The sequence below is a fragment of the Branchiostoma floridae genome, chromosome 8, assembly GCF_000003815.2.
Source record: "Branchiostoma floridae strain S238N-H82 chromosome 8, Bfl_VNyyK, whole genome shotgun sequence".
Lineage (NCBI taxonomy): Eukaryota > Metazoa > Chordata > Leptocardii > Amphioxiformes > Branchiostomatidae > Branchiostoma > Branchiostoma floridae.
In genome coordinates, this window is record NC_049986.1 from 10080424 (window position 1) to 10106284 (window position 25861).

A 25861-nucleotide genomic window follows, 5' to 3' on the forward strand; every position below is an offset into this window, starting at 1 on the left:
GACAGCGGTTGCCATAGAAACATACCAGGCACTTTCAAGGTTAAAAAAATCAACACAAGTGACTTTCTTCAGGTGTGATTTTATTTGAATGAGTATTACAAAGTTACATGTATGATGCGTTATTTTAGGCAAACTTGCAGAAATCCATTGCCAATGCGTCATAGATATGGTGCATACAATACATCATAGGTGAATTAAATCATATTAGATTGGAGTTTTATTGAAAATTAATCAAAATTACTCTTGCTGTGAAATACGACTGCTTCATGAACTAACGACTTTAACATACTTAATTAAAGTAACTGTATAATGCTATTTCCCATTGCTATGTACATATCTTTTCCTTAGCAACGGTTGCCATGGAAACATGCTAGGCACTTTTACAGATTAAAAAATGAAACTCTCCTGCTGCATACTTGTAACTTTCACTGTATGTTTTATGATTTTGCCTTTATTTAAGTATTTTAACGCCAATGGAACAGAACCATAGAAATAGACATCATTGGTAAAAATTGGCCAAATCGTCACTTTTTTACAAACCACAGTAGTCTTGTCGACATTTTTTGCAGTGTGCTATGATAAGATTATCAATTGCATAATTTTACCAAGTAACAACCTAAGAGCAAAAGCCAAAAATGTACATTTTAAAAAAAGTGGATAAAAGGGTGATAAAATGGATTTCGGAAGATGTACTGTAAAAAGGACTGTCGAAATTCTATAGAAATGGGTTTAGTTACTGCAGTACCCGCTTTTGTGTCATTTGGCATACAAATCAAGGCATTTCCAGGCAGAAATGCAGACAGTGGCTCAACTTTGGTAATCGTTGCCATGCAAAAAAAGTTGCCTAGCAACAGTTGCCATGTAAAAGCAGGTCTCTACTGGCTCCACCCCTAGAATTGTTTCTATTGTAACAGTTGTACCGAACACGTCTGCCAAGTCACCCCCGTTAAACTCCAGCTCCGGCCCACACGGTCCAGCTCTTGCCCGCACTGTCCAGCTCCGGCCCGCACTGATTCCAGCTCCGGCCCGCACGTCCCAGCTCCGGCCCACACGTCCCAGCTCCGGCCCGCACGTCCCAGCTCCGGCCCGCACGGTCCAGCTCCGACCCGCACGGTCCCTTTTTCACAAAAGAAATGGCCAAAAAAAGTTTAAAAGTTGTCCATTTTAAGAAAATTCCGGGACGACTTGCAAAACTTTTTAGCGCATTCTTTGGCTAACATGTTCGCCCATCCTCTGACCGAATATGACGGCCCAAGACCCGCTGGTTTTTGAGATTACCCATACCTCCCGTCGCGATACTATAAGTCAGGCGCGCCTATGCGTAGAACGCCATGGCCAATGAAAGTTTCCGCTTTACACACAGAAGGAAAGCACAATCTTTAATAAATGCAGATAACATGGATAACATGACTGTCCATTTTCAAACGGTGGTCCATTACCCGGTTCATGTCCGCACATACGACTGTGTCATGTGGAATGTGGGGAGGGGGTGGAATACAAAGACCAGCACCAGTACAGGAGACATTTGAAAACAAGACATTTATCACCTCACTTCCTTTTCAATACATTCTGAGTAATATTAGTCACCCTCTTTATTTTGTAAAATTACATGCTGTTTTCCTAGATCCTGTATTTTTTCTGTTTGAAACATTGCAACACATCATGTTCTGATTCAACATGTCAAAACATTAATGATTTTGCTTACAACTGCAGTAGCAATGTGCATCGAAAATACATGTACGTCCGTGCGAACACTTTCATTCATTTGCTGTATATACATGATAGGCTTCATTACATGAGAAGCATTTATCTAGTCCCATATTATTTCCATATGTTTAACAACAATCTGTTGAACAGCAATTGGCATAACCAAAACTAAAAACCTTCTGTTACACAACTTTCTTGAGGATACACAAACTTTTGGGCATGACCAATACATCCCATTTGCTCACCATAAAAGTACAACTATTTCCATTGTATACATGTATATCAGACATGTTAATTTGCAAGCATCTATAGATATAAGGTGACTATGTAACTACATACAAGTAGATAGTCTCTATCATGGGCAATTTGTTAACCATGTATAAGTAAGTAGTCTCTATCATAGGCATTTTGTTAGCCATTTAGAAGTCAGTCAGGGGCACGATGGGTGTCGCAAGAGGAACCGGGTCATGGACCACCGTTTGAAGTTGTGAAAATGGACAGTCATGTTATCCATGTTATCTGTATTTATTAAAGATCGTGTGTTCCTTCTGTGCGTAAAGCGGAAACTTTCATTGGCCATGGCGTTCTACGCGCAGGCGCGCCTGATAAGTTATGGTATCGCGACGGGAGGTATGGGGTAATCTCAAAAACCAGCGGGTCTTGGGCCGTCATATTCGGTCAGAGGATGGGCAAACATGTTAGCCAACGAATGCGCTAAAAAGTTTTGCAAGTCGTCCCGGAATTTTCTTAAAATGGGCAACTTTTAAACTTTTTTGGCCAATTTCTTAAGTGAAAAAGGGACTGTGCGGGCTGGAGCTGGACCGTGCGGGCCGGAGCTGGGACGTGTGGGCCGGAACTGGGACGTGCGGGCCGGAGCTGGACCGTGTGGGCAAGAGCTGGACCGTGCGGGCCGGAGCTGGAGTTTAACGGGGGTGCAAGTTTCATGCTTTTATCATAATTCGAACAATTTTTGCACCAATCGACTGGACTATCAGTCACCTTTTTGAATACAGGAATTGTGACAGGCGTGTATTGTGAGCAAATATCACAATTTGTTTTAGAACACAAATTGCGTAGACATATGCATCCCTAGCGTTTAGTAATGCAAATGTTCACTCCAGGTGGAACCAAGGTTATTCCCAGGCTGCCATCGGTCGAAGGTGCAGCGGCGCCCTCTGGCAACTTGAAGGTGAAGTGCTTCAAGAGGGAAGAAAAGAGTAGAAAGAGCTCCATCTTAGCCAGCTGCTCACCGATGCAGACACGGCGGCCTGTAGAATAGGATAATGAGACAAAATGAAATTTAAAAAAGACAAAACGTTTTTGATGACACCAATTACTGGTTTATAACATAGTGGCTCTAAAACATACATCTAGTGGTTTTGTTCGGGTATCAAAACTCACCAGCAGAAAAAGGGAGGAAGGATTCCTGCCTGGTAACCACCTTGCCGTCAGAGTCCAGGAACCTACGGGGGTCAAACTTCTCTGGGTCTGGCCAGAATTCCGGGTCCATGTTAGCTGACCACAGGTTGGGAAGAACCTTTAAAGTGAATTGAGCGTAAACATATTTAGTTATCACTTCCGGTGTCTGAGTCGTAATGGTACGACTGTGGAAACATTATTTTGCACTTTATGCATAAAAAGTTGATTTGTTTATGATTAATTGATAGAAACACAAAACATCCTCACATCTTCATCATATATATCTACGACCCATAAACACCCCCTCATATCCAAGTGTGCGTGTATGATAGTGATGCATTATGGTGTAGGGCAAAGTTGAGCGATCCACAACGAAGATCTATCAACGATTTTCAAATCTCTCACCTGCGTTCCTGCTGGGATATCATAGCCTCGGAAAGTCGTGTCCTCGTTCGTGGCGTGAGGAAGATTAAGGGGAAGGATGGCCCTGATTCGCTGGATCTCCATGATAGTAGCCTCGGTATACGGGAGCTGGGACCTGTGGGCCAGGGTGGGCACGTCATGGTCTGCTCCCAGGACACTGTCCAGCTCAGCTTGAACCTGTTACAGATTTTTTTCTCATATTAATCAACATGTTTCATTTCAGTGTCTACATATTTAATTCCACGGGAGTTCGTTGAATTGTGCCAAAAGTGAAATCCCCTGACTTGTTATCAGTTGTTGTCTCGACAACTGGCTTCATTTGCATAACAATGTCCCGACGTATTTTACTGATGTCTCAGAGGCCTTCACGTTTATGACACAATACCCACCATTCCTGTCGCGGTACATGCGCATTCGCAACATTGGTGAACGAGCTCATTCCCTCTTGTAACAATTTGTGTAACATTAGATCTGGTTTCGTTGAAAGGTTCATCATTCAAGTATGTATACAGTTACTATCAATTTTTTTCCAACAGTGACTTTTTTAAAGGTAGAGTACGTACCTCTAAATGAGGGTTGGAAGATCCCCAAGTTCTACGTACCCCTTCTCTGCAAAGAGGCGGGGGGTGGGGCTGGGATTGGGATTGGGGGCAGATGATTGAAACTAGGCCATTCTCAGACCAAGATGTGCTGTCTGACATCGAACATTTGGAGGTACGTACTCTACATTAAAACAGTCACTGTTGGAAGAAAATTGATAGTAACTAGATCTGGTTTGAAATGATAATGTCACTGAACCGAATGCAGCTCTCTATATACGGGAACAGGACATGCGTACACATCGAGGAACTGTTAACTAGACCAAAAACGATCACTAGCACGTGCGCACTCAGCACTGTGACGTACCTTGTGCTGCTCCTCTGGACACAGAACCATGTAGAGAAGACCCCATCGCAAGGAGTTGGCCGTGGTCTCGACTCCAGCAAGAAACAGGCCTTGAACTATCCACACAATGTTCTCTTCTGTAAAGCAGTCGGTATGCTCTTGGGTCTGTAGCTCGTTGAGGAGTAGGTCGATGAAGTCTCGTGGATTCTTGTTGTCCAAGGTCTCGCGATGCTTGGTAATTTCTTGTCGAATGAATGTGTGGACCTCGTTAAGGTATTCGAAAAGAATTCTGTTTGTTGAATTTACTGTGAGAAAGCAATTCGATATGATATCGTGCAGTTAATAACTGTTCAAATTAAAAAAAGTCAGTGCTGTATATAGTTCGTATCTCTGAGTTTTGAACACTCTTGTTCTTGTTCAGTTACTGGATAACACCCCTAGTTTGTGTTGGGGCAAACCATCCAGGAGAGTATCTGAACCATTCAAAAATGAACAAAATCGATCTTTTGTAACGTGATATTGCTTGATCCGAACAAACATTTGCTTTTAATTAAGTACTCAAAGTGAAAGAAATTCATGAACAGAACATCATTACACAAATACTATCCTACCTCCCGGTATGAATCGCAGAAAGGGAAACACAGTCATTAGCTGACTGGATTTCAGTTGGGCGTGTAGCTTGTTTACAATCTTGGTCAGTTCCACAAACTTCACATCATCGTAGTCGTAGCGTTTCCCGAACACCATGGAGCAGATGATGTTGGCGACTGACACAGTCAGGTTGTCGGCGATGTCGCGTGCCTGTGCGTCCCCTTGTTCTGACATCTATCAAAGTACAAACTACATGGGTCAGATTATCAATCCTCTGATAAATCCGCTGGTATCTATGTAAAACCCAGACCCAGTGTAGCCTGCGTTCTATCGTCTCACTTAGTTAGATCATTCCCAGCCAATCACGTCGCTGCCTGTGGTCAAAAGGCAACGTGATTGGCTGGTGACCTTCCCCAAAAACAACAAAAGGGACAGACTCTGACTCGCCAACGGCTGTGATTAATCCTGGCCATAATTTTGAAACTATTAATATTATATAGAAAAATTGTAAATTGTATTTATTTATTTATTTGTACAGTTGTTAACCAACAGCCAGGGTTGCCCAACTAGCCATGGGCTATTGCCAAGGACTTACCCCGAGAGGAAAAGTACATGTTACATATTATATAAATCATTAACATTAGTTTAGAAACAATAATGGTTACAAATTTACATCATATATTACATGTATACTATCTGTGTGTACATGCTAAAAGTCACATATCATGAGGTAGTACAGGTTCTGACATTAAGCAACAGAGAATGGATCTCCGAGGGAGAACCAGGTTTTGGCTTTGAAGGATGATAATGTGGTAGCTGTTTTGTTTCAAGTAGGAGATTGTTTCATTGTAAATTGTAAAAGTAGAATTTGTTTGTTCTTTGTTAATGCGCAATGCCACACTCTGGCATTTTACACTACTCAGGGTTGACTCTAAATCGCGTGTATAAAACTCAGCCATTGTTAATGTTTGGAAATGAGACTTATGTATTCACCCAGTCACCTGATCGTCTTTATTTGTGTCGTGTTGTTACGTTATTTAAGCTTGAGTATTGCATAAAATACCTCTAAAATGAGAATATCCGCAAAAATACCTTCAGACAGAGCTGACGAGCCTCTTCTCTGATGTTTTCTTCCATACTGCCTGGTCCCATTCTCATTCCCAGGTTTCTCAGCGCACTGTAGGCAAACTTGCGTTTTTCTTTGTAGACGTGGTCGAATTTTGTGAGCCCTATGCCTGAGATATATTAGAGAGAATTCGAACAAACAAAAGAGTCATGGGTAGTATGTCGTTATGCGAGGACAAAGTGTGCAAAATCACACATATAGAAGGAGCCATTTCTCCCTCACAGGAGTTAAGAAAACGTCTCACACGTAGAGAGGTTTTATGACTATGATTTTCTCTCCCTTATTGATTTTGAAAAATTACAATTTTTCTCTTACGGATGTTTCAAATATTATTCACATATCTTTTTTGTGTGCGACATTTTATCAACAATTGTGTATGTGTGAGAAAAGAAAAATATGTCTCTTTATATGTGTCATTTTGCAGCACTTGCCCCCCGATACTATTGGTGCCTTCTTGCAACCTATGGTATAGTGAACGCGAAAATTGAAGAGAAACCCACAAGCATACCTTTTCCAAAGCCAGATACTAGATTCAGCATATAGACGTTTGGCCTGCTGGAGAAAGCATCCTTGTAGTCCACAAGCGCCTCTTTGATGGCTCGGTAGCCGTTCAGAACCACCACGTCTTCCATCCCCATTCGAACAGTGTACACGTCGCCATACTGCTTCCTCCACTCCGTAAGCTTCAGGTGGGGCGCTCGGCCGAGGGACAACAGGTGGCCGACAACAGGCCAGCTCCCACTCGGTGACGGTGGGAGGTTCTTACGTCGTTTGAAGAAGACCAGAAGAGTGAAGGAAACGACCAAAAATACCGCGATGGTGCGTATGGAGACTTCTGACAACAACGCAGCCAACATTGTCCTGTGTTCGAAAACAAGTGGGAGGGGGTGTACTACAGTTAATAACTATAATTGTTGCCTTTTTTTCACACACTATGGTTTTAACACATTCACAAGAAGCTCTTAAATGATCAATGAAAAGTTTACCTCACCTTGCCATTATAGCATCTGTAGCTGTGTTACATGTACAGAAAGATAAGGTGTCTTGAAGAAACGTCCGGGCAGCGTCGTGGATCGAGTGATTGACCTTTGTTTTTCGCCTCGTCTTTGCTGCTTGGTTGACTCCGGTTCCAAAGGGTACACGTGCATCGGTCGTACCAGGGTTTACGTCTTTGAACTTTAACCTCGGAATGATCACACAATGGCTGTCAAAAGTCTACCCAAGATCTCCAAAAAGCCTTGACGTTTAAAGATGTCAGTTAAGAACTCGATACGACATGTCAACTTGAAATTATATAAACCTACCTCAACATAAACACCACGGTATATAGCTTAATTGTATTCTTTAGAAACCTTTTCCCCCACATTCTCATGCACTTCATTTGTTCAATCATTTTCCCTACCGTACTGACTTATGGTTCTGAAACATTCACCAAAAGCTCTTACGAAACATAAATCTATCTCACCAATGTGTAACTGTGATACACGTGCAGGAATATGAGGAATCTTAAAAAACGCCCAGGCAGCTTGGCGGAGAGATCATTGCTTGATTCCTGTAGCGTCTTTATCCCCCCATGTACCAGGTTTCACGTACTTGATCTTTTGACCTCGGAATAGTGATACAATTGTTCTTAAAAAGTCTTCATAATGTCGTCATATAACACGATAACGACACAAGTTTTTACCGTAATTGTTGTTTACAAGTACATCATTGTCTGAAAATTTTGTGATCATACAATAAGTTTAGGTGTGGGTCCCAAAAGTTTGTTTTAAAAAACTGCACATTTTGCTGGGGTCAGTTTTGAACCCACTGGACCATACATAAACTTTCTAGAATAACTTAATTAACGATGAGCCAATCTCAGTAAAAACGTATGAGAAGTTTTATATTTATAAGATATATATACAAACAAACTCATAGGAGGAATTTTGTTTTCGACCAGAAATGTCACAATGGTACATAATTATCTATATACGCCTGGGGTCAGTTTTGACCCCATACGGTGGTTTGAGGGTCTTAACATTAGACTAACAAGGCGCGGTATGATCAAACAGAATATATTTTCTGATTCCGTTCAACAGTATATATATGTCAAAGCGTCAAATGTAATATGTAGAAATTTCTTACACCGTTTTATACATGTGTATTGTCGATAACCTTCACAATACGTCTTTAATGGACCACCCTAGCAACCCATGCAGTCATAGACCTCCGGTGCAGCGACGCCCTCTGGTAACTTGAAGGTGAAGTGTTTCATGTTGTTATAAGTGAGAAGTGTATTGTGCAACCATCGCAAGGACCCGGTGACAATTTATTCACCATTCGTCAGGTTACTATGTACATATAATATATGTATATAGTAGCCTGACGATTTTTTTAAGATGACTATATGTCCTTGCACAAAACCGTGGGAATACTTGCGAAATACTAAACACATTTACGTCTCAACATGTTGAATACTTACATTGCAACATGCTATACATACATTTTGTACGTGCTAGTAAGGCCACAGCAAGTAAATTTTATGGATGACATCCTCTGCGGACTGCAAAAATAGTGCGATAGGGCGAAAAAAAAACAAGATGGGTGAAAAAAAACAGGATGGCTATTTTAGAAAATAGGCACCATAAAGTTGTGATGGATGTTGTAACAAGAATTAGAGGGACAAAGCATGGTATCAGCGCCAACAAGGCATTCATTCCTGTATTCAAGACATGTACTGGTGTGGTATAAGTGACACTAGTGTGGTAGACTGGCACTCATACGCGTAGCTTCCATATTGGTATCACTTTTACAACTATCCAATAAGTTTTCTACAACTGCAGTCCTGGGTCCACTTCCTATCAAGTGGGTTGCAACACATTTTTCACACAAAAAACATGATATTATGTATTTGTAACTCCAACATGTGAATATCATAGTTCATCTACTTTAAATGTAAACGTAAATTTCACAATCAATATCTACAATGTCCTAAATGAGTAATAACTAGAGTTCGACAAACACATTCTCTTTGCCAAATAATCATGCCTTTATCAAGACTGTAACGTCTTATTCATGTATAATACATATATTATATAATAATTTAGTAATTTACTAAATAGTACCTACCCCAATAGCAAATGACTGCATGAACGTGTGTTCCTCAGAAACCGACAAACGACAAATGCTACCAAAAACATAACCGTCTCAGCGAACTGATGACAATGAAATTATGTACATATGTTGTGATATTTTCCAGCGCAACTTTCATAGTGTTTTGTTAAAATCAGTAGTCTCACCAGACTACGGCCTGGTCGAATAGTACACAGATGACCTTGTATGATCCCTGGTCAATCAGAATTTCATGCTTTCAAGACATATCATCCCTGGTCAATCAGAATTTCATGCTTCCAAGACAACGCCAGGGATTCTCTGCTTCCACTGGCTCTCTTGACCTAATTCTTCTCTATTTTTAGACATCTATGGGCCGATTCAAGTCCTTTCAGGTAACTCCGTCACAAGTATATTGCAACCATTATAGTTTCCCTAAGTAATTATATTTAATACATAGTGATTTATATAATTAGCATCTCATTATGTTGATAATCACCCAAAGTACCTACATACCAAAAACAAAGAATATCCATCAATCCCCTCAGGAGTTATACATCTAAAAAGTTACAAACTATAAGACCCACTGCAGTTCCAAACAAGCTACTAGGGGGCCCAAAATTACACCATTTACTCCTAGTCCCAACAGCTACCCACCACTTAAAATTCATGAACCTGGCACTTCTGGAAAATTTAGGCGCAAACTTTGACGCTCACTTGCAGTACCAAAACAAGTTGCCAGGAAGCCCATTATCGAACTTGACCTTCCTTTCTGTGTCCCCTACCTATCAACGAAATATCATTAGCATCCATCAAGAACATCTCGAGTTATCTTGCATACAGACAAACGCACTTACATACAAAGCCAGCTACAGCACCATAGGTAAAAGCTAGCTAAACCATTCTCGCACATGACAATCCTTTCCACAACCGCTACACACCTGCTAAATATCGTGGAAATCGCCCAGCTGCATTTTGACTTATGCTTCCGGAAACAAACCCCGAAAAAATACAAAGCTCACTGCTGTACCGTAGGAAAACGCCAGGTAAACCGTTTTCGAAATAGGCATGCCTTTTGACAACCGCTACACACCTGCAAAAAATCAAAAAGTTCCATCCACAATTTCTCGACTTATATGTTGTTGACCTACATACAGACCCAAGTCGGCAAAATCATACTCTATCGCCATTGGCGAAGAGAAAAATATGCACTGCATGCTCAATCAGAAAAGTTATGATAAATTCCATTATATAGTCCGCATATGTGAAAGCATACGTCAAAGGTCATAACATAATTATAAAAGGGTTATACACTTATTCTGTACATGTTAACATGTGCATCATCAATCCTTGTCACAATTTGCTTTAAAACGGACATACTAGCGCCGATTAATGCACATATTGATTGTTGGTGGGACCAAAGTTATTGTCATGCAGCCATCTGTCGAAGGTGCAGCGGCGCCCTCTGGCAACTTGAAGGTGAAGTGCTTCAGGAGGGAAGAGAAGATCAGAAAGAGCTCCATCTTAGCCAGCTGCTCACCAAGGCAGACACGGCGACCTGTAGAATAGGATAACGAGAAAAAATTAAAAGAACATTGCAAGAAAATCGTTTTTGATGACACGAATGACTGGTTTATGACTTAATAGTTTAAGGTGCTTAAACACACTTCTAGTGCTTTTCGTGATCAGTGTGGATGACATCAGTTTATAGTTTAAGGTTCCAAAACATACTTTGAGTGTTTTTATGTCATCTTGTTTAAAAACTCACCGGTAGAAAAGGGCATGTAGGATTCCGGCCTGGTAGCCACCTTGCCGTCAGAGTCCAGGAACCTACGGGGGTCAAACTTCTCTGGGTCCGACCAGTATTCTGGGTCCATATGAGCTGACCACAGGTTGGGAAGAACCTTCAAATTAAAACGAATAGACTGCAGTAAAAGAATTTTTAAGTTTTAGTATCAATTGCAATACCACGTGGCGAGTGGCTATAGAAATATCATTTTGCGATTCTAGTCAAAATAAAGAGCTTTTTGACATATAAATCACCCGATTGAAACGTAAAATCCTCATATATACCTAGCTAACTACGTCTCATGAACGATCCCAAAGATTTTTTTTTTTAATTTTTTTTATTCACATTTCTTTAAAGAGGATGAGACGGAAAGCAGACCCTGCTTATCGAGGTCTTCTCCTCATGTACATAAACAAAATAAGGACACACATACAGGACTACAAAACGCTAAATAACAAAGGCAAGAGATAATGATAACGACATGAAATAAAACAACAAGGAATCAAATAACAAAGTGACGTGTAGCTGGCATAAAAACTTAGAAGTAATCAAATAAGGTTATAAATCAACTTAAACAACCTGTCTATTGAACACAAGACATAACTACATGAAAATAAACAAGGAATCAAACAACAGAGTGACATATGGCTGATAAACAAACTTAGAAATAATCAAATAAGGTTCAGCTAAAATGATCTGTCTGTTTGATGAACTTAAATACAACATCAAATAAATGACAGTTCTGAATGGTAGATAGTACTGGGTTTCCCCTGAGTAAGGTTGAACATAAAATATTTTCAGTGGTGTGTCTTGGGTCAAATGGTAAGATACCCTGCATGAACATAGTGGTTAAAGATGACAACATATCAAGTCTTGCATCATTGTATAGAGGACAGTGTAGGCTCTTAATAAATCTCTCACCTGCGTTCCCGCTGGGATGTCATAGCCTCGAAAAGTCGTGTCCTCGTTAGGGGCGCGAGGAACACCGAGAGGAAGGATGGCCCTGATGCGCTGGATTTCCATGATAGTAGCCTCGGTATACGGGAGCTGGGACCTGTGAGCCAGGGTGGGCACGTCATGGTCTGTTCTCAGGATACTGTCCAGCTCAGCTTGGACCTGTTACAGATTTTTCTCATATGAATCAACAACGCTTACTGCAGTTACAATAACAGTATCCATTACTTTAGGTCAAAGTAGACGTTTATACTTCAAATAAGCTATCTGGAGTTCTAAGTCCGTATATGTGACTTATGAATTGTGTTATAGCTTAAATTTTAGAACTTGAAGATCCTTTGACTATTGTACGACCAGCTTCCTCGCCATTCCGAATACGCATGCGCAGCGACAGGAATTGTGGGACGGGTAATACAAATGTATGTCAAAAGCGACCGTTGTCTTGATTTGCATAAAAATGTCCAGACGCGTGTTTTGCTTATGATATATAAATGTCTCAGGGTCTATTTTGCTGTGAATGCGTTATTGGAATCGTGAACAAGCCTATGCCTTCTCACACTTTCGACTTTTGTAAAACACTAGAACTAGGGCCTAGACGACAATGCATTACTCGTACATGCGTACTACGCACTTTAAGGTACCTTTTGTTGTTCCTCTGGACACAGAACCATGAACAGAAGACCCCATCGCAAGCTGGTGACTGTGGTCTCGATTCCAGCGAAAAACAGGTCTTGAATTATCCAGTCAATATTCTCCTCAGTAAAGCAGTCGGTCTTCTGTAATTCGTTGAGGAGGAGGTCGATGAAGTCTCGTGGATTCTCGTTGTCCATGGTCTCGCGATGCTGTGTAATTTCTTCTCGAAGGAATGCGTGGGTCTCTTCAATGCATTCGACAAGAATCCTGTTTGTTGAATTTACTGTAAAGGAAACAAATTCAATATGACATCAAGCAGAAAACAACATTGCTGCGTCAAAACTACAAGCTGTGTGACCAAAATGAGATCATCGATATTGAATATACGTCGATGTAAGTTAAACATCCAGGTAGTAAGATACGCCAAAAAGTAGTTACTCAAGAAACTGGATATGGTTTTGGAAACGGTCAGACGTTTCGGACCTACCTTTGTTTGCGGTTGAAATCTAAATTGTCTTCAGCTTGAATTGTCTTACATGTCTCCGATTGGACATCTAAAATTTTCTTCATTCATAGTTAGGGTAAAAAAAAGATCTGTTTCTTTCAGATCACTTTAGTGTCACTGACGAAGGATAGTGGATTCTATCCGAAGCGTCTGACCGTTTCCAAAACCATATCCAGTTGCTTGAGTAACTACTTTTTGTGGATATTGGACATATCTGTGCTTTGCGACTATAGACTTTGCCGCTCTACAATCAGTAAGGTGAGCACTTGTGATGAATACTGACGTAATTGCTCAAACTCAAAACCATTTATGAACAAAGCATCGTTACATATCTAATATCATAGCCTGGGTACCATCCGATTACTACCAGGCTAAATATTTAAGGTGCCCCGGTAGAAGTTGGATGGTACCTGAGCTAACAATATCTTACCTCCCGGTATGAACCGCAGAAAAGGAAAAACAGCCATTAGTTGACTTGATCCTACTTGGGCGGCCACCTTGTTGACGATCTTGGAAAGTTCGAGGAACTTTTCATCATCGTAGTCGTAACGTTTCCCGAACACCATGGAGCAGATGATGTTGGCGACTGACACAGTCAGGTTGTCGGCGATGTCACGTGGATGTGCGTCCCCTTGCTCGGACAGCTATGGAAGATTATCTTTATTCTCATGTCATGCTTGTATCTATATGTACAGCAAAGGCCGTGTACGACGTGCATTTGGAATTGAGAAAGACTGATCATGTGCTCACAACTCAAACCACTATCACCTGGTCGTCATTAATTTTGTGCTGTGTTGTAACATTATGAAACCTTATTTGTCCCTTTGGAAGTGCCAGAAGTGAAATTTAAATACCTTCATACAGAGCTGACGAGCCTCTTCTCTGATGTTCTCTTCCATACTGCCTGGTCCCATTCTCATTCCCAGGTTTCTCAGCGCACTGTAGGCAAACTTGCGTTTTTCTTTGTAGGCTTGGTTGAACTTTGAGATCGCGATGTCTGTGAGATGTATGATATCATATTCATATATATTTTACAAATGCGGTATGTCATGGGCTGAAGGGAAGAGCAGAAGGGTATGATTATCATTGTTTGTTAAGTATTGTTTGCAATGCTGCCGGGCCATATTGTACAGATGTACTAGTACATAGTGCCGCGGATAATACATTGAGAATTGGTACCCATCTTATTGGCACCCATCTTATTAACACTGCTACAAGTGAAGGTCACTATTAAGTTAAGATATTCGAACACCTTATGGTAACAGTGTGATGGCTCCTTGAAAATCGTCATGTAGTAATATACATTCCCGAATGTTCTTTGAAACTCTATTGAGGGGGGGGGGGCGGTCTTTTGAGGCCCACGCAAACTTTCATATCGCATGACGTCAGAACTTACGCTAGAGCCACCAAATTTGGTGACTTTTCGCGAAATTTATATTAATTGCCAAAGATTTCAAAAAATGTTTCCCGCACTAGCGATCTCGCCCTCCCCGGCTAGTGATCTCGCCCCCCTACCTCGCCCCCCTTTAGCGATTTCGCCCCCCCCCCCAAAAAAAAACGGGTTTACATGACATTTTAGAAGTTGATTGGTATTAATCACAAAATGCAGTTTCAGAATGATATAAGTACACGAGTTTGATACATAACTCCATTCATAGTATCAATATTAACGTAATTACATGGTAATAAGATAGTTGAACTTGTTTCAGACAAGGAGGGTTTGGTCCCTTGAATTCCCATTATTGCATATACCTGAGTCTTGACATAAGATGTATTTCATTGTATTCACCTGTCCTCAAGCAACCTATATATCTCCAATATGAAGTCTCTACCATGAAGTGACCACAAAAGAACTATGTAATGTCTTTATTAATTATGCAAATATTAGGTATTAATTAGAATAACGCACATTTTGGTATATGCACCTGGCCAAGGGATATATAAGGATATAATAAGATTTATTATTATTTTCACCTCCAACATGACTGTTTTTTTCTAGTATTTAGGAACTGATGCATTTACCCGTGTTTCTTAAGACAGGTACTTTACAAGTGTTTGTGTAGCATTTAGCAACAGCTATATCAACTTGCGCTTAGATAGTGTTTATAATGAGAAACTATTATTCACTTGTGTTTTTGTTAGTGCTTTGGAAATGTTTCCAGCACAAGAAAGAAAACACTGTGACAAATTGAAAACATATAGCTGACGTATTCCGTACCATAGACGGTGTTGATTTATACGTTATGCCAGCTCAGCTGCAAAAATTGTCTTTTTCATTTCAATGTCATGTTTGCACCGAACAATATAGTATCGACTTTCGAGGTGTGACATCTTACGGTACGGTAATAAGGTGCCATATAGGTACCAGGTAACACACCATATACGTTACTCCCCAGGTGCAGTATAGTACCAGGTAGCGCACCTGTAATATGTAGTAGCCAGCTGCTCTTGGGGGGGGGGGCGAAAACGCTAGTGATCTCGCCCCCGGGGGGGGGGGGCGAGATCCCCGGGGGGGCGAGATCGCTGTCACACCGGTCTGAATAGGGTTAACATAGTAGTATAAACATCTCTTCCTGTACGAGCTAGCACCTAACTAAATCGTTCAAGACCATCAGTTTCAAAACTCTACATAGTTGCAGGCTATGAAGACTGCGAAAATTCGAGAGAAGCACCTAGTATGTACCTTTTCCGAAGCCAGATATCAGATTTAGCAAGTAGACGTCTGGCCTGTTGGAGAAAGCGTCCTTGTAGTCCACAAGCGCCTCTTTGATGGCCCGGTAGCCGTTCAGAACCACCACGTCTTCCATCCCCATTCGAACAGTGTACACGTCGCCATACTGCTTCCTCCACTCCGTAAGCTTCAGGTGGGGCGCTCGGCCGAGGGACAACAGGTGGCCGACAACAGGCCAGCTCCCACTCGGTGACGGTGGGAGGTTCTTACGTCGTTTGAAGAAGACATGAAGAGTCAGGAAAACGACGAAAAATAGCGCAATGGTCTGGATGGAGATTTCTGGCCACAACGCAGAAAACATTGTCCTGTGTTTGAAAAGAAATGGGAGGGGTCGTATCTACTATAATTTTGTTGCCCATATATTTGCCTTTTTTTACACTCTATGGCTCTGAAACATTCACCAAAAAGCTCCTAGGAAATACAGTGTATCTCACCTTGCTTTAAGAAAATGTGTAGCTGTATATACCACGTACAGGAAGATTAGAAATCTTGAAGAAACGCCCAGACACTTTGGCGGGATCCTTTCTTGGTTTTTGTTGCGTCTTGCTGCTTGATTGACTCCGGTGCCAAAGGGGGTCACGCATACCTTTGTTGTACCAGGCTTTCACGTCATTGATCTTTTAACCTCCGAATAGTGATACAATTCTTCTAAAAAAAGTCCTTACATGCTGCAAAATAAACACCAAGGTATGTGGAATCGACTCTAATACTGTTGTATATTGTATACTATTGTATAATGTATTTTGTATTGTTACCAGGGCTAGCCCGTGATAATAGCCTCCGGCTAGTTGGGTAGCCCTGGCTGTATCTCTTATGACTATACAGCCGAATAAATCAAATAAAATCAAATTAACCTCTGTTCTAAGGAAACCCAATCTTCAACAAAAACTTTCCTCACTGACATCGCTTGAAAGTGCCGTGAAAGGAAACGCAAGGGCTTACGATGAAGAACCATAGCGCCATGAGTATCAGGTATCTTCTGAACTGTTGTATAAACATTCTGGCGTTTGTATTTTGGTCAGGCACATTGTCAAAGAAAACACACTGCCAGGGCACTGCCGCGGTCACTGCTCTGGAGGATTGCTTCAAATGGTACGATGCGTTGTTTGAGGGGTGGGGTCGGGGTTCGATGGGTATAAAATACTATATTAAAGTTCAGCTATCTAAATCTATGTGAATGATTATTGATATCGATTTATGAAATATAGCACTATATCACATTGTCATAATGATTTAAATTACATGCCGCCAAATAATTTTATTCACAGAGCAGTAGAATGCTTCATTGTATGCAATAATTCTCAAGTGGTCATTACTGACCTCTGGGAAGAGCAGCTAAGGCCGATTGGGCCATTCCAGTTCAAATAAAGGAAGCTGAACTGAACGTAAATTATACAAAAAAAAGCAAGAAAAATACACCTTTGTCTCTAGCATGTCGTTTTGGTTCAAAAGTGGGAGGTTAAGTCCGGTGTTTTAACGAGCTACAGTCAGATGATGGGAATGACACCTGGTGGACTTTACCCTGGTCTAATATTGTAGGACTTGTATAACATTCATTATCCACATGATACTGCTTGCTTATACAAAGTTTTGAAAAAAATTATTAGTTCCTATCAAGTGGGTTTCTATGCTCTTTCACCAAAAACATACATTTGTAACTCTAACATGTGAACATAATAGTTCATCTACTTTACATGTAAACGTAAATTTGACAATCAATGTCTACAATGTCGTAAGATGGGTAATAAGAATAGGCACTTCAAGGTCAATCAGAAACGTTAACGTTATGGTAGATTCCGTCATATGGTGCACATATCCAAAGCTTCAAAGGTTATAACATTTAAAAACTGTTATAAACTTATTAAGTACATGTTATCAATCCTTGTCACAATTTGCTTTAGAACGAGCATACTAGCGCTGGCTGATGCACATATTGATTCTTGATGGGACCAAGGTTATTCCCATGCAACCATCTGTCGAAGGTGCAGCGGCGCCCTCTGGCAACTTGAAGGTGACGTGTTTCAGGAGGGAAGAGAAGAGCAGAAAGAGCTCCATCTTTGCCAGCTGCTCACCGAGGCAGACACGGCGGCCTTTGGAATAGGATAATGAGAAAAAAATTCAAAGAACAAGCAAAACGTTTTTATGACAACATATCGTTTATGACTTAATAGTTTGACATGCTACACACACTTAATTGGGTGAATTTGTTAGTCTTTGCAACTGGTTTAAAAGACCTCACCTGTTGAAAAAGGCATGAAGGATTCCGGCCTGGTAACCACCTTGCCGTCAGAGTCTAGGAATCTACTGGGGTCAAACTTCTCTGGGTCTGGCCAAAACTCCGGGTCCATATTAGCTGACCACAGGTTGGGAAAAACCTTCAAAACAAATAGACAGTAAAGACATTTTTGACTGTCAGTATTAGTACCATACTGGCATGTCATGTGGCGTGTGGCTATGAAATCATATCGGCACTAATTACTCAAGTACATAATGTATGTTTACTATGTATTCTGTATACCTGTCCCATGTTGCAATTAGCCCTCGGGCAAGAACTTGCAAATAAACTTTCATTGTAGAGACCTTATTTGACATATAGTCACTTGATTGAAAGGCGAAAACGAAATTCCCATGTCTATGTACCTCACTTATTACGTCCCATGAACGACTCCCAAAGATCCGTGTGCGCATGTGTGAGTAATGCATTATGGTCGAGGTCAATGTTCAGCAAAACGCAGCGAAGATAGCAGAGAAACGTAAAGGCTCTTTATCTAAAAATCTCTCACCTGCGTTCCCGCTGGGATGTCATAGCCTCGGAAAGTCGTGTTCTCGTTAGGAGTGTGAGGAGCAGCAAGGGGAACTATGGCCCTGATGCGCTGGATCTCCATGATAGTAGCCTCGGTATACGGGAGCTGGGACCTGTGGGCCAGGGTGGGCACGTCATGGTCTGCTCCCAGGACACTGTCCAGCTCGGCCTGGACCTGTTAAAGATTATTTGTCTCATACGAATCAACAAAACTGACTGCAACTGCAATAACAGTGTCCATTACGTTTGCCGTTTTTACTTCAAATAAGCCATGTGGAGTTCCATGTGCAACAGTTCTAGCAATCATGACCATTGTCTCGATTTGCATTAACATATTCCAGACTTGTTTTGTTTATATTTCAGGGGCCTTTGCTGTTCATGCGTTATCGGAATGGTAAACAAGTCTATTCACACTTTTTGGAAACAGTAAATAGTGTTAAACAATTTTTAAAAAATCACTGAAATCGACTCTAACCCTCTGTATACGTAAGACAGCAGAATTTTTCGTAAACATCTGGACAAGTGTTTCCTAATCGAAGTAAGAGATATTTGACTTGGACCTAGACCATAACCCATACAAGCACATGCGCACTCAGCACTGTGACGTACCTTTTGCTGTTCCTCTGGACACAGAACCATGTACAGAAGACCCCATCGCAAGGTAGTGGCCGTGGTCTCGACTCCAGCAACAAACAGGTCTTGAATTATCCACTCAATATTCTCTTCTTTAAAGCAGTCGGTCTTCTCTTGGGTCTCTAGTTCGGCGAGGAGAAGGTCGATGAAATCTCGTGGATTCTCTTTGTCCATGGTCTCGCGATGCTTTGTAATTTCTTGTCGAAGGAATGCGTGAACCTCTTCCATGCACTCGACAAGAATCCTGTTTGATGAATTTACTGTGAAGAAAACAAAATTCAATATGATAAAGTACATGAAACAACATGCTTAATGTGAACAACATCGCTGCTGCGTCATTGTGGACTAAATAGGCAAAACTACGTACTAGTATACAAGCCAGGTGACTGAAAATGAGATCATCGATCTTGGGCATACGTGATATTTTCGAATGTAGACTTTACCGCTCTACAATCAGTCAGGCTTTGTTGGCCTGAAAAAGGCTGTTAGACTGCCTGAAATCATAATGTTTCATCAGAACTCCAGTATCTACCCACATATTAAAACTCATACATAACTAGAGTTCGGCGACCTCATACCTCCATGAATATTTAGAGCTTTTGTTAATTTCATGCAAATGACTTAACATTAACATGATTATTGTATGGTGTTGTTCATCATTGAATAACGTACAGTACACCTGTCAAATTCCCAATTCAGATCATTAATCATTAATTTGTTTTGCAATTTTTGCATAAATTATGCAAATAAGTTCCTCATTTGCATATTTCATATCTACATATGTTTCACCGATTATAATTAACAAGTGTTAAATTTATCAAAGTCCAGTTATTGCAAACAATGGAATTATACAATTTACTCATTAATTATGCAAATTAAGTCCTCATTTGCATAAAATGCATATCATTATGAACATCTTTGCCTAAGCTACCTGCATACCTAAAATGCAGGCAATCCATCGTTCCTTTCTGCAGTTATTGTTAGGGGACTGAAACTTGCCCTACTTTGTCATGACGCTAAACGCTATCTACCACCCAAATGTCACGACCATATCATGTCCGGGAGAAGAGATACATTGAAAAAACTGCTATGATAGAATATTCTCATTAATTATGCAAATGTACTACTATTTTGCATAATTAGTATCTTATCTTGTACAACATTGTCTAAGGTACCTACATACCAAAAATCATGACAATCCGTTGTTCCCTTCTTGAGTTATCCTCTTCAGAATTTTTTGACAAAAATGCCCCTGCTATCCCAAAACTAGACGCTAGGGGGCCCAAACTTATGTCATTTCTTCCTGAGCACAAGAGCTATCTAATACTCAAAAATCGTGACCATGGCATGTTCAGAACACCGAGAAAGCAAAACCAGAAGTTGCACTGCAGTACCAAGGGGACCCGCTAGGGGGGCCAGAATCTAATCATTTCCAGCTTTCACCACACCCCACCAACACACCAAGTATGAAACCAATCTTCCCAGCCGTTCTTGAGTTATCTTGTTTACACACACACAGACACACACACAGACACACAGACAAACGCAGGGTAAACTAGAGTTCGGTGACCTCATACCTCAATGAATATTAAGAGCTTTTGTAAATTTCATGCAATTGACTAAGACATTAACATAATTTATGCATGGTATTGTTCACCATTGACTAACGTACACGTGTCACAATAATAAAATTTCCATCATAAATTATAAAGCGGTTTAGCAATTTTACATAAATTATGCAAATAAGTTCCTCATTATCATATTTGGTATTTGCTTATAATCCACCCATCATAATTAACATGTGTTACATTTATTGAAGTCCAGTTATTGAAAACAATCGAATTATACAATTTCCTCATTAATTATGCAAATTAATTCCTCATCTGCGTAACATGCATATCATTATGAACATCTTTGCTCAAGGTACCTGCATGCCTAATATGATGCCAATCCCTCAATCCTTTCTGCAGTTATCCTCTTTGGAATGTCTTGACAAAAACGCCCCTGCAGTTCCCAAATTTAATGTTAGGGGGCTGAAACTTGCTCCACTTTGTCATGACACAAAAAGCTATCTACCGCTTAAATGTCAAGACCATAGCATGTCTAGAACGAGAGATATATTGAAAAAAACTGCTATGATAGAATATTCTCATTAATTATGCAAATGTGCTCCTATTTTGTATAATTAGTATCTTATCTTGTACAACATTGTCTAAGGTACCTACATACCAAAAATCATGAAAATCCGCTGTTCCCTTCTTGAGTTATCTTCTTCAGAAGTTTTTGACAAAAATGCCCCTGCTATCCCAAAACTAGGCGCTAGGGGGCTCAAACTTATGTGACTTCTTCCTGAGCACAACAGCTATCTAACACTCGAATATCGTGACCATAGCATGTTCAGAACACCCAGATAGCAAAACCGGAAGTTGCGCTGCAGTACCAAGGGGAGTTGCTAGGGGGCCCAAAATCTAATCATTTCCAGCTTTCACCACACACACACCAAGTATGAAATCAATCCACCCAACCGTTCTTGAGTTATTCTGTTTACACACACACAAACGCAGTGTAAACTAGAGTTCGGCGACCTAATACCTCAATGAAAATTTAGAGCTTTCGTAAATTTCATGCAATTGACTAAGACATTAAGATAATTTATGTATGGTGTTGTTTATCATTGACAAACGTACACATGTCACAATTATAAAATTCCCATTATCAATCATAAAGCGGTTTTGCAATTTTACATAAATTATGGAAATAAGTTCCTCATTACCATATTTGGTATCTGCTTATATTCCACCTATCATAATTAACATGTGTTACATGTATTGAGGTCCAGTTATTGAAGACAATGGAACTTATCAATTTCCTCATTAATTATGCAAATTAAGTCCTCATTTGCATAACATGTATATCATTATGAAAATCTTTGCCTAAGCTACCTGCATGCCTAAAATGCAGGCAATCCGTCGTTCCTTTCTGCAGTTATCCTCTTTGGAGTGTCTTGACAAAAACGACCCTGCAGTTCCACAATTAAATGTTAGGGGGCTGAAACTTGCCCCACATGTTTGTGGCACTAAGAGCTATCTACCACCTAAATGTAAAGACCATAGCATGTCTGGAACAAGAGATACATTTGAAAAAATGCTATGATAGAATATTCTCATTGATTATGCAAATGTACTCCTATTTTGCATAATTAGTATCTTATCTTAAACATTGTCTAAGGTACCTACATACCAAAAATGATGAAAATCCGTTGTTCCCTTCTTGAGTTATCCTCTTCAGAAGTTTTTGACAAAAATGCCCCTGCTATCCCAAAACTAGGCGCTAGGGGGCCCAAACTTATGTCATTTCTTCCTGAGCACAAGAGCTATCTAATATTTAAAAAATCGTGACCATAGCATGTTCAGAACACCGAGATAGCAAAACCGGAAGTTGCGCTGCAGTACCAAGGGGAGCCGCTAGGGGGCCCAAAATCTAATAATTTCCAGCTTTTGTCACACACTACCAACAAACCAAGTATGAAACCAATCCACCCAACCGTTCATGAGTTATTTTGTTTACACACACACAGACACACACACAGACACACACACAGACAGACAAACGCAGGGTAAAATATAACCTCCATGACATTTCATGGAGGTAAATATAACCTCCATGACATTTCATGGAGGTAAATATAACCTCCATCATGCTCCATGACATTTCATGGAGGTAATCATCAGCAGGCACTTGAGTTATAGGTGCAAACACACAAACAGTACCCCCGTAAGAACTAAACCTTCTTCCTGGACCCATTATGGTTTATGCGTCAGTCATCATAAAGTAGATATTTGCTGACACGTTAAAAGCATAAAGGTAGTAATCGAACACACCAGGTTGGTTCGGTTGGTGAACACTATTGGTAAATACTGACATAAGTGCCATTCATGAACAAAACGTTACATGTCCAATATCCTAGCCTGGGTACCATCTGATTACTACCAGGGTAGGCAAGGTACATCTGAATAGCAATCGGATTGTACCCAAGCTAACATTATCCTACCTCCCGGTACGAATCGCAGAATAGGGAAAACAGTCATTAATTGACTCGATCCGAGTTGGGCGACCAGCTTGTTTGCAACCTTGGACAGTTCGAGGAAATTTTCATCATCGTAGTCGTAACGTTTCCCGAACACCATGGAGCAGATGATGTTGGCGACTGACACGGTTAGGTTGTCGGTGATGTCACTTGGCTGTGCGTCCCCTTGCTCGGACAGCTATCAAAGTACACATTGCATGGGTCAGATTGTGTATCCTCTCATGTCATGTTTGTAGCTATGCATTTGTACAACAAAGGCCATATACATTTGGAAATGAGGAAGGCTGATGTACTCTCAACTTAAAATCTTAAACCACTTTTACCTGATCGTTATTAACATCGACTATCATAATTCCACCAGGTGCCATAACAACACCACCTCAAAAAACGTTAGTATAGAGGTCTTCCCAAGATTGTCTTGAACACCAAATGTTAAATATCCTAAATGTGATACAATTCAGATATTTAGGTGTTGAAGACAATCCTTAGCAGGCCTCTCTAACAACGTTTTTTGAGGTGGCGGTATGATGGCACCTGGTGTAATTATGTGAATGTATGTTCCTTGCGTGTTGTAATGTACCGTTGTATCCACACCCCATTTGTAACCGTTTCAAGTACCTAAAATATAAGCAAAAATACCTTCAGACAGAGCTGACGGGCCTCGTCCCTGATGTTTTCTTCCATACTGCCTGGTCCCATTCTCATTCCCAGGGTTCTCAGCGCACTGTAGGCGAACTTGCGTTTTTCTTTGTAGGCTTGGTTGAATGGTGACATCACAATGTCTGTAAGATGTGTGATATAATATTTATCTATACATACGTCATGGATTGAAGAGAGCAAAACAGTAGGGTATCGTTACCATTGTTTGTTATAAGCATTGTACAAATGTAGGCAGTACATAGTGCCTTGGGCAATACATTTTGAATGGGCACCCAAACAAAACAAAACAAGGCGTGTTATCAAGACTGCTAAACGACGAAGGTGACTAAGAAATTCGGACACCTTAAGTAATATGCAACACCCAATGTTCTTTAACATATGTAGTATAAACATTGCTCCCGGTACGAGCTAGCACCTCACTACATCGTTCAACGACAGGTCATCATCAGTTCCAAGACAATATAGTTACAAGTTATGGGAACTGCGAAAATTGAAGAGAAGAACCTAGTACGTACCTTCTCCAAAACCAGATACTAGATTCAGCACATAGACGTTTGGCCTGCTGGAGAAAGCGTCCTTGTAGTCCACAAGCGCCTCTTTGATGGCCCGGTAGCCGTTCAGAACCACCACGTCTTCCATCCCCATTCGAACAGTGTACACGTCGCCATACTGCTTCCTCCACTCCGTTAGCTTCAGGTGGGGCGCTCGGCCGAGGGACAACAGGTGTCCGACAACAGGCCAGCTCCCACTCGGTGACGGTGGATCCATCTTACGTCGTTTGAAGAAGACGAGAATGGTCAGGAAAACGACCCAAATCACTGCGATAGTGCGGATAGAGACTTCTGACAACAACGCAGCAAACATTAGCCTGTGTTCGAAAACATGTGGGAGGGGGTGTACTTAGTACTGTTGCCAAAATTTGCTATTTTTCACCCTTTGGGATTGAAACATCCAACAAAAGCTCTCAGGACATGAAAATCTATCTCACCTTGCTATTAGAGCATGTGTAGCTCTGAAAAATGGGCAGGAAATGAAGAATCTCGAAGAAACGCCCAGGCTAGGTAGCGTGGCGCAGACTCTACGAGATCCTTGCTTGTTTGTCGTTGTGACTTTACCGCTTGATTGACTTTAGATCTGGTGCCAAAGGTCATGTGTACTGGTTGTACCAGGTTTCACAGTCATTGCCTTGTTACCTTGGAATAATGACAGAACCTCGAAATAATCTCACAGTTGTACTGAAAAAGTGTCCAGAGGCTCTTCAGAAGGCCTTGACGTTTGAAAATGTCAGTTGAGAACTCGTAGCAACATTCAAATACGTCACCTTGAAATTATGCATGATCACCAAGGTATAACATGAGTAAATTCTTTAAAAGCCCCCCTCCCCATCTCCTCACGCACGTCTTCTGGAAAGCAGTGAGGCTTCAAATAACTTCCCCTACCCAAAAACCTAGCGTACTGACCTAAACCAAGACCAAATAAAACGATATTTTGATTATTCCATCTGTTGTAAGGAAATCCAATCTTCAACAAAGACTTTCCTCACTGACATCACCAGGCCAAGCTGGCATATTTGCCGTGAAAGCAAGGTTAAGGGCTCATGCTAAAGCCAAGGGTTCACGCTAAAGAATCAAGGCGCTATGAGTATCAAGTGTCTTTTTAACTGTTGTTTAAACATTCTTGCGTCTGTATTCTGGTCAGGAACGCATCGCCAAAGAAAACACACCAGTTGTCGGGGGACTGTCGCGGTCATTGCTCTCGAGGATTGCTTTCACCGGCCCTACGTACGCGTTGTTCGCGGGGTGGGTTTGGGGTTTGATGGGTA

At 40.9% G+C, this 25861-nt stretch overlaps 2 protein-coding genes across 2 annotated transcripts; both read right to left on the minus strand.

The window, feature by feature from the left end:
* Positions 1 to 3027: 3027 nt before the first annotated feature.
* LOC118421202 (cytochrome P450 2U1-like) lies at positions 3028 to 16538 on the minus strand. The gene is made up of 14 exons (XM_035828363.1): positions 16291 to 16538; positions 15809 to 16161; positions 13980 to 14122; positions 13556 to 13769; positions 12629 to 12903; positions 11955 to 12149; positions 11013 to 11148; positions 10643 to 10802; positions 6660 to 7012; positions 6118 to 6260; positions 5046 to 5259; positions 4456 to 4739; positions 3532 to 3726; positions 3028 to 3244 (listed from the first exon to the last, which is right to left on the minus strand). Exons 2-14 carry the CDS (start codon positions 16155 to 16157, stop codon positions 3098 to 3100), a joined length of 2808 nt encoding a protein of 935 aa, XP_035684256.1. The 5' UTR covers positions 16158 to 16161; positions 16291 to 16538; the 3' UTR covers positions 3028 to 3097.
* Positions 16539 to 17091: 553 nt separating this feature from the next.
* Positions 17092 to 25847, minus strand: LOC118421538 (cytochrome P450 2U1-like). The gene is made up of 8 exons (XM_035828865.1): positions 25028 to 25847; positions 24555 to 24907; positions 24019 to 24161; positions 23344 to 23557; positions 19269 to 19552; positions 18640 to 18834; positions 18096 to 18231; positions 17092 to 17946 (listed from the first exon to the last, which is right to left on the minus strand). Exons 2-8 carry the CDS (start codon positions 24901 to 24903, stop codon positions 17768 to 17770), a joined length of 1500 nt encoding a protein of 499 aa, XP_035684758.1. The 5' UTR covers positions 24904 to 24907; positions 25028 to 25847; the 3' UTR covers positions 17092 to 17767.
* Between the last annotated feature and the right edge of the window lie 14 nt (positions 25848 to 25861).

Coding starts and splice junctions, on each gene's coding strand:
- LOC118421202 (XM_035828363.1), bottom strand. CDS start 16,157: ATGTTTTCTGCGTTGTGGCCAGAAATCTCCATCCAGACCATTGCGCTA. Junction 11,149..11,954: donor ACATCCCAGCGGGAACGCAG/GTGAGAGATTTA, acceptor TTTAATTTGAAG/GTTCTTCCCAACCTGTGGTC. Junction 7,013..10,642: donor GTCCCACCAACAATCAATAT/GTGCATTAATCG, acceptor TTTCGAACACAG/GACAATGTTGGCTGCGTTGT.
- LOC118421538 (XM_035828865.1), bottom strand. CDS start 24,903: ATGTTTGCTGCGTTGTTGTCAGAAGTCTCTATCCGCACTATCGCAGTG. Junction 24,162..24,554: donor AGTATCTGGTTTTGGAGAAG/GTACGTACTAGG, acceptor CACATCTTACAG/ACATTGTGATGTCACCATTC. Junction 23,558..24,018: donor CCCGTCAGCTCTGTCTGAAG/GTATTTTTGCTT, acceptor GTACTTTGATAG/CTGTCCGAGCAAGGGGACGC.